This window comes from Thamnophis sirtalis, unplaced genomic scaffold (assembly GCF_051295495.1).
Source record: "Thamnophis sirtalis isolate CommonGarterSnake01/CBP01778 unplaced genomic scaffold, rThaSir2_p1.2 scaffold_5, whole genome shotgun sequence".
NCBI lineage: Eukaryota > Metazoa > Chordata > Lepidosauria > Squamata > Natricidae > Thamnophis > Thamnophis sirtalis.
The window spans coordinates 112203537-112216695 of NW_028261385.1; the positions used below are offsets into that span (position 1 = coordinate 112203537).

Here is a 13159-nt window from a genome sequence, read left to right on the forward strand (position 1 = left end):
CTGAGTTTACTTATTATTTATTTATAAAATTTATTGGCTGCCCATCTTATCATAAGATAACTCTGGGTGGCTTACAGTCATAAAAATATATCTAAACATATACATTAAAAAAATTAAAAACGAAACATTAAAATCAAAGGACATGAAGGGAAGGCGGGGTGGGGGAGGTGGGATCTGTTTTTATTCAACCACCTCCACTGTGCTGTTCTCCCATTGGGGCCCAAAATGTCTTTAGGCCCTTACAAAAGGATAGGATAGGGCTAATCTTACATTGGGAGGAAGATGTTCCAGACTCCAGAGGACATGAGCAACAGCAGAGAAGGCCTCCCAAAACTGCCTGTGCCATTGCACTCTGCACGAGCTGTAGCTTCTGAATGTTTGAGGGTAGCCCCATGTCTACATGCATTACAATAGTCCAACCATGAGATGACTAGGGACTGAATGACTGAGCACAGGAAATCCTGATCTTGGAAAGGCCGCAATTTGCATGCAACACAAAGTTGTGCAAAGACTCTTGTAGCCATGATTGCCAACCGCTCCTCGAGCAGGGATCACAACTCCAGGAGAACCCCCAAGTTGTGGATCGGATCTTTTTGGGGCAGTGCCACCCCATCCAGAGTCAAAGTTGACTAATTCCCAGATCCCAGAGCGTCATGTACTGCAAACCATTCAGTCTTATCAGGGTGCAGTTGAAGTTGGTTGACCCCCCCATCCAGGCCTCCACAGTACCACAAGACCACAGCAGGTACCACAAGACCACAGCATCGCTTGGCTCACCAAGAGTGGAAATATAGAATTTAGTGTCATCAGTATACTGTAGATCCCTCAACCTTTAGTGACGGGTAATCTCACCTAGCAGTTTCATATAGATGTTGAAAAAGAGTGGAGAAAATACTGAGCCCTGCGGCACATCACAAAAAAGCAGCTGAGGCTGGACTGCTCACTCCCTATCAACAGCTCTTTTCCCATTAAAGGTTTCCATCCATGGAATCCTTCTCAAACTCACTCTAAGTTTGTTGAAATCAGTTCTCTTAAAGTCTAAAACACTAGTTTGACATAGTTATATTGCTTGTGCCTGCATTGTTGAATTCCAATATCACAGTCACTCCCCAAAGTTCCTGCAATTTCAACCCCTTCTATCATTTCATCTTTTTTAGTAAGAATTAAATCCAGTATAGCTGACCTTCTAGTTCCCTGCTCTACCTTTTGGGAGACATTGTCTGCTTTGTTATGAAACTATTTCATAATCTTGGTATATTATTTCTTAATTTATATTATCTAAATGTTTTAATTATTCTAATTCTGAAAAGCTGAACCATTGGAATGGCAGTTTCAGGACACCAAGCCAGGTATTACCTGAAACTGATCAAATATAGGCACCATCAGAATAGCTGGAACAGTTACATGATGCAATTTGGCCTCCAAGTCCTTACTCAGGGAATAGAATGAAGAGTAAAAACACTGAATGAGATGCCTTGCCAAGCAAGGAAGTAATTGTCTTCATTAAAGATAGCTGTCAAGCCAGTTTCCCTCAGCAACCAAGAAAGAAACCACTTAACTCCATTTTGCAGAATTAAGAGTACTTTTACTGGTTATGAAAAGATAGCAGCTAAGCAAAGCAAGATCTGAGGCAAAAGCACGCGAAATCATACATATCAATATGTAACCAACCCCGCCCCCCGATAACCCTCATCCCACTGTCCAATCTGCAAATCCCCTAGGTGTCATGTGAGTTTCGTCTTCAAGGAGCATTATCAGGTTGGTATGCAGGACGGTTGGCCTTGACCAACACCAAGCACTAGTCTCCAGCATGCGCAGTAGATGGTGAGAACAAAACTCCCTTTTTACAATCTCTCCTGTACTAAAACTTCCCCTCCCAAATACCAAGCCCCCCTCCCCATTTCAATGGCATCTGAAAGCAAATAGCAAAGCAGAGGCTGACATCAGCTGGCTGCACCTGATTTTAAGAGGCAGCCTGGTCCTGCTTTTCTGTTGTAAACAATCCTATTGATCTCCTATTCTGGCAGTCCTTCTTGCATATTCTGCTCCTGTAGGAAACTCTGGCCTGGCTGATAAACCTGGCCTGGCTGAGCTTCAGACTGGATTTTGAGTTCTCTTTCAAGTGTTACTAGTGAAAGTGAAATTACTCAGGCAAGTTTTCATTCCTAGACATTGTTTGGGAATTTGTCTATCTACTTAGCCCTGATTAAATTGCTATAATCACCTAGCAACTGAGCGTGTGTTGAATGTGAAACCTGAAACAGGATCCTTTAAACATGGTCTGTTACATTAGTTCTTGTCTGATGGTTTTACTTTTCCTATTTGTGTACATAAATTATTCAACCACCTTTATTTCACTCCCCTTTAACCCATATAATATTGTTACTGATTTGAACCCACATTTGCTTCTTGACTGTAATAAAGAATTTGATAGATTTTATTTTAAAGGTTTTAGAGTTTGTCCTTGAGCATTTTTAATTTATATTATTTTTAATTTTGGTTTTACTTGTTTCCCATTCCAGCTTCTGTATATATAAATGGGCAAGCACAGTGTGGTCAGAAGATAGGGCACTTGTTAAAACACAAATCAGTCTCAAATCCAACAAGAGCTTTCAAATCCAACAAGGTTAACAAGATTAGAGCTGTAAAAAGCATTTTTATAAAAAGATGGAAAATGAAAATTAATAAGGAATTGTGTGGTATTTTACTTGCTAGCCTGCAGTAATGGCATGAAATAACTCTTGATTTAACTATGCTACTATGAAATCCTCAAAGTGAGTTCCCCTGTCATGAGAATCTCTAAGTGGCAGTGGGATGGTGGCTCTTTTGCTTCAGTTAGATTGGGGCTTATAGCCATGCTCAGGGTTTCCTTGCTCATACAGCTTCCTCTCCAGATCCCTCCTATTTCTTTGTGCTGTATAAACCCAAGTACTACAAAAATAATCTCAATGTCAGTAATCTCCAAGTGGCCTCAATGACTCAGAAAGAGTACTAATGTCCATGTGATTGCAAGGAAGATAATTCCTTCCATTTTCCAACATTCAGTCAAAAATAAAGAAGCTTCTTGCATGAAAAGCGAAACATCTTCAAGGAAAAACAAAGACAGTTCAGTTGCCACTTGAAAAAGCACCTGTGAGTTAGTAAACATTTCACATCTAAATATGATCCCAAGTATGTGAATAGAATAGAGCTGGAAGGGACCTTCGAGGTCTTCTAGTCCAGCCCCCTGCTCAAGCAGGAGAACCTATACCATTTCAGACAAATGACTGTCTAATCTCTTCTTAAAAACCTCCAGTGATGGAATGCCCACTATTTCTGAAGGCAAGCTGTTCCACTGGTTAATTGCCCTCACTGTTAGGAAGTTTCTCCTTAATTCCAGATTGCTTCTCTCTTTGATTAGTTTCCAACCATTGTTTCTTGTCCTGCCCTCTGGTGCTTTGGAGACTAATTTGACCCCCTCTTCTTTGTGGCAGCCCCTCAAATACTGGAATACTGCTATCATATCACCCCTAATTCTTCTTTTCTTTAGACTAACCAAACCCAAAACTTGCAGCCATTCTTCATATGGTTTACTCTTCAAGCCTTTGATCATTTCAGTTGCTCTTCTCTGAACTTTTCCCAAAGTCTCAACATCTTTTGTGTAGTATGGTGACGAAAATTGGTTGCAATATTCCAGGTGTGGTCTTACTAGGGTTTTATAAAGTGGCACTAATATTTTACATGATCTTGATTCTATGCCTCTGTTTATACAACTCAGGTGTCAGACCTGCAACCTTTTGGATCTTTGGCCTACCACACTTTCTATTATTTTACTATGCTGTTTCTATGATGGGGAATTGGGAGGGGAGATAGTATGGAGTGGTTTGGTTTGGTTTGGTTTATTGGATTTATATGCCGCCCTTCTCCCAAGGACTCAGGGTGGCGTACAACATTAAAAAAGACACATATTACAAAAGTTAAAAAAATTAAATAGAATATCCCAAACAAACCCAATTAGGATTAACAATAACATTTTTTTAAAAACAATCAATTAAAATTAACAATGATCAATAATTTATTTTGTTTTGTTCAGGCCAGGCTGGCTTGCTGGAAAAGCCAACTTTTTAGGGCGCGTCGGAAGGACCGGAGGTTGGGGATTATAGGAAGCTCCAGGGGCAGCTCATTCCAGAGGGAAGGCGCTCCCACAGAGAAGGCTCTCCCCCTGGGGATCGCTAGCCGACACTGTCTGGCCAACGGCAACCCTGGGGAGGCCAACTCTGTGGGATCGCACTGGACAGTGGGAGGCTACCGGTGGCAGTAGGTGGTCTCGCAGGTATCCTGGGCCTAAGCCATGGAGTGCTTTAAAGGTCATAATTAGTACCTTGAATTGTACCCCTAAAACAACTGGCAACCAGTGCAGGCTGCCTAAAAGGGGTGTAACATGGAAGCACCTAGGTGCCCACATGATAACCCACGCAGCTGCATTCTGGACCAGTTGAAGCCTCTGGGTAATCTTCAAGGGCAGCCCCATGTAGAGAGCGTTACAGTAGTCCAGGCGAGAAAGGACAAGGGCATGAGTGACTGTGCACAGAGTATCCCGATCCAGGAAGGGGCGCAACTGATGTACCAGGCGAACCTGGTAAAAGGCCCCCCTGGTCACGGCTGTCAGGTGTTCTTCTAAACTAAGTCGCATATCCAGGAGGATGCCCAGATTGTGGGCTCTCTCTGTGGGGGCTAAAATTTCTCCCCCTATCATCAAAGATGGAACAAGATGCACAAATCAGGATGATGGAAACCACAGCCACTCAGTCTTGGAGGGATTGACCTTGAGCCTGTTCCTCCCCATCCAGATACACACAGCCTCCAGGCATCGGGACATCATGTCGAGGGCATTGTTTGGGTGGTTTGGGGTACAGCTGAAAAGTTTGGTACCATCAGCATATTGATGATACCGTACCCCAAAACCATGGATGATCTCACCCAGTGGTTTCATATATATGTTATAATATATATGAAATAATATATAAAGCAAAGGTTGGAGACCGGACGATAGTTGGCTAAAGAAACTGGGTCCAGGGAAGGCTTCTTAAGGAGGGGCCTCACCACCACCTCCTTCAAGGTGATGGGAAAGAACCCCTCTCTCAACGAAGTGTTGGTAATCACCTGGAGCCAGCCTCGTGTCACCTCCTGGGAAGCTGAGACTAACCAAGAGGGATACGGGTCCAGCACACAAGTGGCAGCACTGAGTCTCCCCATAATCCTGTCCATGCCTTCGGGGGTCACAGGGTCAAACTCATCCCAGATGGTCTCCACAAGATTCATTCCCATGAACTCGCCTGAATCTACCCAGTCAGAGTCCAAGCCTGTCCGACCTGAGTGATTTTATCCTGCAGATACTGAACAAATTCTTCAGCCCTACCCTGCAAGGGGTTTTTCCCAGTTCCTTGGTTAAGTAAGGAGCGGGTCACCCTAAACAGGGCGGCTGGGCAGTTATCTGTGGACACGATAAGAGCGGGAAAATGTTGCCGTTTTGCCGCTTTTATCGCCACTAAGTAGGATTTAATATGAATTCTTACTAGTGTTCAATCAGATTCGGACTGGCTGGCCCTCCAACCCCTCTCTAGGTGTCTTTTCTGGCATGTCATCTCCCGGAGCTCCTCGGTAAACCAGGGAGCTACCCGGGATCGACACCGGGTCAGAGGCCGCAAAGGCACAACACGATCCAAAGCCCCAGTGGCCACCCTACCCCAGGCTTCCACTAGGGCTTCGGTCGAGTTGTGAGCAAGGGATTCAGGAAAAGTCCCAAGCTCCATCAGGAACCTTTCAGGGTCCATCAGGTGCCTGGGGCGGAACCATCTAGTCGGTTCCGCCTCCCTGCAGTGAGAGGTAACAGTATGGAAGTCAAGCGTGATGAGGAAATGATCTGACCATGACAAGCGTTGGATAGAAATATCCCCTAAATCTAGATCATTCATCCATTGCCCAGAGACAAAAATCAGGTTGAGCGTGTGTCCCCCATTATGGGTGGGGTCTTGAATTAACTGAGTTAGGTCCATAGCTGTCATGGAAGCCATGAACTCCCAAGCTGAGTCGGATGTCTTGCCAATGGAAGGCAGATTGAAATCCCCCAGGAGCATAAGCCTGGGGAAATCAACCGCCAATCCAGCTAACATATCCAGCAGCTCCGGTAGGGGCGATGAAACCTAGCAGGGAGACAGGTACCTACTTGAATGTGAAGGCCCACCTGAACTTGAGTAAAATGCTATGTGGCCAAAATAAAATTCCTTTCTGGAATTTTATTTTGAATCCTTTGTCTTGACACCTTTGCACCTGATCAGATCTGGATGGGTGGAACAGCCAGCATGACAGTAGAAAACTGGACCATGTGATGGACTTGTGGGTGTGGGGGCAAGATCATGAACTGTAACCTGGGTGGGGAAAACCGAGAAGCTTCAGATTCGGGTTTTCCCAGATGTGCCAACATGGCTCTCTTAATAAATTGGAACTTTATTTATAGAGCCTTGGACTCTGATTTAATTTTGGATGCTACTTGGAATGCTGACATTAACCCAAATCTCCCTTAAAATACTTCACCAGCTACTCCAGAAATTGGGGTGCTGTTCGGGGTTCTGATTCCTAGCAGTGACCCGAGCTTGGGCAGTGAAAAATCTCAGTGAAGATGGAGGAGGAAAAGAAAGCCATGGGGAAAGCAGCAGATGATGGATCGTCTATCTATGTTGAGACCATCTATGTGCCTTCCAAGGCCATGGTAGAGGCTGCAGAGAGGGAACTTCAGCTGGGAGACAGGTGCTAAGAGCCAACCCCATGGCCTCTCTTGCAAATGGAATTAGCTCTGCAAGATGAAGCCTCAGGATTTATTGCATCTAGGGAGTTGCTGCTGGAGCTGCAGGTGTTTGCAAGGGCAACCGTGACACATGACTGGAGGAGACCAAAGCAAATGCCAGCTAGCCGATCTGATAACTGGGGACCCCTGCCTCCTTCACGCAGTCAATCTCTGACCAGTCTCCCAGACCAATTCAGACAGCTGAATATGAATGGAATCAACCCTCGCCTTAGCTCGGGACCACCTAGGTGGACCCTGGCCCAGCCCACATTCTCCTTCCCTAATAGAGACTCTGGAGTAGAGATCTTTGCTCTTTCCACACAGCAACAAGTGGATCAGGCCAACATCTCGCAGGGGGGTGTTCCAGAAGAGAACCAGAATTGGTGCATCACCACAGTCTTTCTGGACCACGATCTTCACCCCCATCAAAAGCCCATTGCAGAAAAAACTTGCTAGAAGACCTTTGGGCCGCTGAATGCAGACAAAGCAAGCTGAGAATCCCCGTCCCCTCAGGGGGATAATAAAAGGCTACTGGTGCAGTCAATCTGGGCACAGAGCATCAGAGTGCCTGGCTTCAACCTCAATCCCACAAGAGTGCACACCAACTGCCAGCGGGACAAATAGAAGGCCCCAAAAGCCACAAAGAAAGTCATCTGGCCCAACAACATGAGAAATCTGATCCCCAGCCTGAGGACATAGAGAGTCCGAGCAATGGGAAAACCCCTCCCACTTTGGAGGAGGAGGAAAACAGTGAAGATGACGCAAAGGTAAGTGTACCCGTCCACCCCTTTGCCATCAAAGCCAAGCTCAAAATGCCCGAAACAGGGGTAGAAGGGGAAGTTGGAGTAATCATGGACACCAGCTGCACCCGATGCTTAATCAGCATATCTATCGTGGAGCAGCTAGGCATATGCACAAGACCCCTAGCCCATCCCATTCAGTTTGAGCAGGTAGATGGAATGCTAATTGGTGGGGCCCCAGCCAAACTAATTACTGACTTAGTAAAGTTGCAGATAGGCTGCCACTATGAATTCCTCAGATTCATCGTAGCTCCAAAAATGCATGAATCAATTATCTTGGGGCTTGCATAGCTGGACAAGTGGACCCCTACAATAATGTGGGAGGACGATGTTCAGAAATTGATTATAAGCTTTGGGCCGCTATTACCGGTGAAGCCAGAGGGCCACCTGGGGACTATTGAACCCAATAAAGCAGACTGCCCAGAGCCTGCAGCCCCTGCAGCAAAAACAAAAACCCCAGGAATCCAGTAAGTGCCAAAAGAGTACTGGGGCCTGTCAGGGGTTTTCAGTGAGGAAGATTGTAACTATCTCCCCCCTCATCAGCCCAGTGATTGTGCAATAGAATTCATATTTTGGGCTACCCTACCAAAGCCAAAAATGTACTCCATGACCCTCAAAGAGATGGTAGAATTAAGAAAGTACATTGGCGTCAATTTGAAGTGGGGCTTTATTAAACCAGCTAAGTCAGAAGTAGCAGCCCCACTGCTCTTCAAAGAGAAGAAATATGGCGGGGTTCATCTCTGCATTGATCTGCGAGGGATAAATGCCATATGTGTAAAGAACACCTACCCACTACCTCTCATGAAGGATATGTTGAACCACTTGGCTAAAGGCAAGGTGTTCACCAAACTGGACTTGAGAAAAGCGTACTACTGCATATGTAGTATGTAGTATGGGGGTGGGCCGGAGCATTCCGGTCATGATGGGGAGGGGCAGGTTTGACGGGAGCTACAGGGCTAGCCATTACCGTGGAAGGAGGGCTTGCTACGTCGCCCTGTAAGCTCAACTCAAGGACCTGGTGGCAAGAGACCCTGGTCTCAGGTTGTTGTTGCTAAATGCCAGGTCTGTGATTCATAAAGCTCCCCTCGTCCAGGACTTAATACTTGATGAGGGGGCAGATCTGGCATGTATTACTGAAACCTGGCTGGCCCATGAGGGAGGAGTCCCCCTCTCAGAAATGTGCCCGGAAGGGTTTCAGGTGCTCCACCAACCACGACATCAAAGAAGGGGTGGGGGAGTGGCAATTATTATCCGAGGATCATTAGTTCCTCACAGGATCCCTGCTCCGGAGACTGTAGAGTGTGAGTCCCTTCTCTTGAAGTTAGACCTAGGGGTTCAAGTGGGCTTGCTTTTGACGTACCTACCTCCCAGCTGCATCACAACAGCTCTGCCTGCGCTCCTGGAGTCAGTAGCCGGGTTGGCGGTTGAGTTCCCCAGACTGATAGTACTGGGGGACTTCAACCTGCTGTCCCTAGGCAAACGCTCTGACGGGGCCCAGGAGTTCATGGCTTCCATGACAACCATGGACTTGACCCAGGTAATTCAGGGTCCGACTCATAGAGCGGGACACACGCTTGACCTAGTGTTTCTCTTGGGGCAGTGGAGACGTGATCTTGAGTTAAGGGGTATAGAGATCTCCCCCTTGTCATGGTCAGATCACTTCCTGTTGAGGCTTGATTTTTGGAAGCTACTCCCCCACTGCAGGGAGGTGGAACCGATTAAGTGGTTCCGCCCCAGGCACCTGATGGACCCGTTGGGATTTCAGAAGGAGCTTGGGGAGATACCTGACTCTCTTGCCCACAATCCGACAGAGTCCTTGGTCACCACGTGGAATACAGTGGCTACTGAGGCACTAGACCGGATTGCGCCTTTGCGGCCTCTCCGCAGCAGTGGATCCAGGAGGGCACCTTGGTTCCCCGAGGAACTCCGGGAGATGAAGCGCCAAAAGAGATGCCTAGAGTGACGCTGGAGGGCTAGCAACTCCGAATCTGACCGAACACTACTAAGAGCCTTCACTAGGACTTATTTAGTGGCGATACGGGCGGCAAAATGTGTACGTTTTTCCGCTCTTATTACGTCTGCAGAATCTCGCCCAGCCACCCTGTTTAGGATAACTCGCTCCCTCCTAAAAGGGAAGGGAAAGAATAGAATACAGAAAGAGGAATTAAATGGAGAGGAAATCTATTTCAAAGGTCAAGATATAGAAGAAGATAAAATTAAAGAACCTATGGATTTAAAGAAAGAAATTCCACTAGCAAAAATTTTGATAACACTGCTGACAATCAAAGACAAGCTGAATAAGGAAACAGAAAGAGGGCATCAAGATTATATGAGAGATCTTATAAGCAAGGAGTTGCTAAGAGGAGTCCATACAAAACTGATCAAGAAGATGAATGATTTATATTCATCAAGGTCAGATATTCATCAAAGTCAGATAGGTGTTCTCTTACCATTTTCTTGATTATTTTAATTTTTATTTCTAGTTTGTCTTTTACAGTAGTTTTTTGGGTACGTTGGACTGATGCAAAGAATTAGTTAAGCAGCTCTGCTTTCTCCCTACTGCCAGTCACTTCCTTGCCATCTTCTCTCTTTAGTGGGCCCTTGATTTACATGGCAGGGGTTAGTTTGAGTCACCATATTTTTGCCATATCTTAAATATTTCTTTGTATTCCAAGAATATTTTCTATATAGTTTCTGAGAATCTAAAAAGTCCTTACCTCAAAACTCCCAAAGCCTATAACAGTGATGGCAAACCTTTTTCACCTCGGGTGCCAAAAGCACTTGCATACTACCCCCATAATTTAATGCCTCCCCCAGTGCCATGCCTCCAGCACATCAACACATGACCACCACCCCCCCACTGCCCTGCGCATGCACACTCAGCTTTCTAGGAGCCTGGGGAGAGCAAAAACGGCCTCTCCGCCCCCTGGAGGCCCTCCGAAGACCCTCCAGAGGCTGGAAACAGCCCATTTTCCGATTTCCGGTGAGCCTGGTAGGTCCATTCTTCTTCCTCCTCAGGCTCCAGAGGCTTTCTAGGAGCCTGAGGAGGGTGAAAAATGCCCGAACACGCAAACTAGAAGTTTAGGAACAAACTTATGGGTTGCTATTGGGCCATTTTTCTCCCTCCGGAGGGAGAAAAACGGCTGAAAATCAAGGCCAAAAATTAGCTGGCCAGCACACATGCAACATGAATCACAGTGAACACAGAAATATTTTTTCATATATTCTATATAATAACTGTTCAACATAATCAGTAGAGAAATTTTTTATCTTAAATATATTTATTTATTCATTCACTTGTTACATCATATAGTTGCCTTTTAAATATAACATTCTAATAAAAAAAAAAACTAAACTACATGTGAGTCAAATGAATGTATTCATCCTAAAAAATAACTATAACATTTGATGTTAATTGATACTTAATTCTAAAATAATTATCCCTATTAGATACTGACCTGGAATAATGCATTCTGAAATATATTTTTCTAACTGGGTGCGTAACTTTGTCTCTGTGCCTTGACACCCATGAGTTCCATTATCCACCAAAATTAGATGAGTATGGTTATTATCTAAACAGTATAAAAGGTCCTTTTTCTGATCATCCATGATGTAGCTTGCTGAATAGTATGTCTGGGAATTAGATAAAACATTTAGGCATAAAAATCCTTTCAACATCTTATTTTTTTGCATTACATATTATCTTTGTCAACCTTTTTTCAAATTTTGAGAAATGATGGTTAATAACACAATGCATGCAATTCATTTGGACAAGAAATCACACTAAACTGAGCTCATTAAATTTTGGAATCTCAAACCCTGACCAGAGCTGCATTGGTTGCAATATCTGCAAGCATGGCTCTCTTGAGGTTGCCCATGCATGCTCCACCAGATATGCTAGGCATCAGCCTTTTTTCATTGGCAAAAACAATTTCTCCATAAAGAAATGGATGGGGAGTGTAGGAGTCAATGTTTGGGGGAATGAAGAAGTGGACCTCTTGTTTACATTTCACTCATTAACTCTATTCTTGTAAGCAGCCATTTGAAAATTGTGTCACCAATTTTAATATGCAAGTTTCCTTTCATTTTTTAAAATATTTTTTGCTAAATTATAACTTAGTCAAATTTTCTGTGAACATAATCTTTGTTTTATTCTAGCCTTTCTTTATTCTGTCAATTTACATAATTCATTTCTAAGACTAATTTGACTTTCCACATGATTTGCAGCTCAATTTATTGTTTTGTAAATGATACATTGTTTGCAATATTCTTTCAATCATTTCATTAATAATTAATCAAGATCTATAATTGTTCAAGCTTCAAGAACTATAGACTACATAATGTTAAAATCTTGTTTCAAATATCAGCGTAGACATGCAGCAATAGAATGGATTTAAATGAGTAAATAACCTCCTCTATGTAATGTTGGGACTGAAATAATCTTGAATGTAAATTATTAACCAAATTCAGTACCTCAGTATCACAAGTTCTGATAAGATTCTCACGATTAGATACCATGCCCCAAGGAGCTATGCCAATAGCAATCACGTTCTCTTCCGAGTTCCTACTGATAGTATTATCTCGCACTACTTCTCCAATATACTTCATCAGTCCATAATGGGTACCTCCAGTGAATATCCAGGCTCCTGCACAGAGTTTCAAGTCAAACACGTTATTTGTTTATTCATTTATGAATGTGTCACTCAATCTAGCAAGGATTCACAGCAATTTAAAACTAATAAAGCATCCACAAAATTTAGATTGCTCTGTGTTAATTTCAAGCAGAAAGGAGAGCTTCAGTACTCTGTATCCTTAAATGGAGGTTGGGTTCATTTTATTTTCTACTTTGCAACAAGTAATAAATTTGGATTATGACTGAATTATTTGAAATAGATGGAAGTAAAACCTCAAATCTACTTTCAGCAAGATTCATGATGAAATTATTGAAATGTCTATACATTACACATTATTTTTCAAAGGAAATACAGTATATAAATAATATACCTAATCACATAACAGGTTCCTATGTCATAGTTTTAATTGAATCATACCACAAATATACTTCCAATCAGATGTTTAAACTATCTTAATTTCACTGTGTGTTTTAGAAAGCGGTTTAAAGTAGTATTTAAACTAAATTATATTGTTCCATTTAATATCAAATAGGATGCAAAACCTGGAACTGCAAAATAGTAAAGAGTAACCAGTACAAATAGAATGAAAAATTAAATGACAAGGTGAACAAGATATGACTACAGTATGGGGAACACAAATAAAGGAAAAGTTATCTGGATGATATAAAAAAAAAAACCATGAGAACATGTTTGACATCTCTTTCCCCCAAGTTTTATCAGCAAAACCATTCAGAAATATTTTTCTAGTTAAACATGTTCCATTTAACAGACACAGATAGATACAGATATTGTCAGCCCTGAAGCCATTTTAGGAGCATCTTCAGGGCCACAGTCGAATCTCTGGGGACGTGAAGTGGGGGAGGGGAGGTAGAGATAGCTGCGGGGACTGTGTAGCCAATATA

The 13159-nt window shown here is 43.5% G+C and overlaps 1 protein-coding gene across 1 annotated transcript in view; it reads right to left on the reverse strand.

The window, feature by feature from the left end:
* TRPM8 (transient receptor potential cation channel subfamily M member 8) overlaps nucleotides 1–13159 on the reverse strand; it is a 171270-nt gene that overhangs the window by 139872 nt on the left and 18239 nt on the right. The window contains exons 5-6 of the mRNA XM_087717034.1: nucleotides 12097–12269; nucleotides 11082–11256 (exon numbers count right to left, since the gene is read on the reverse strand). Coding sequence (XP_087573160.1) covers nucleotides 11082–11256; nucleotides 12097–12269 — 348 coding nt within the window. The remainder of the gene's footprint in view (nucleotides 1–11081; nucleotides 11257–12096; nucleotides 12270–13159) is intronic.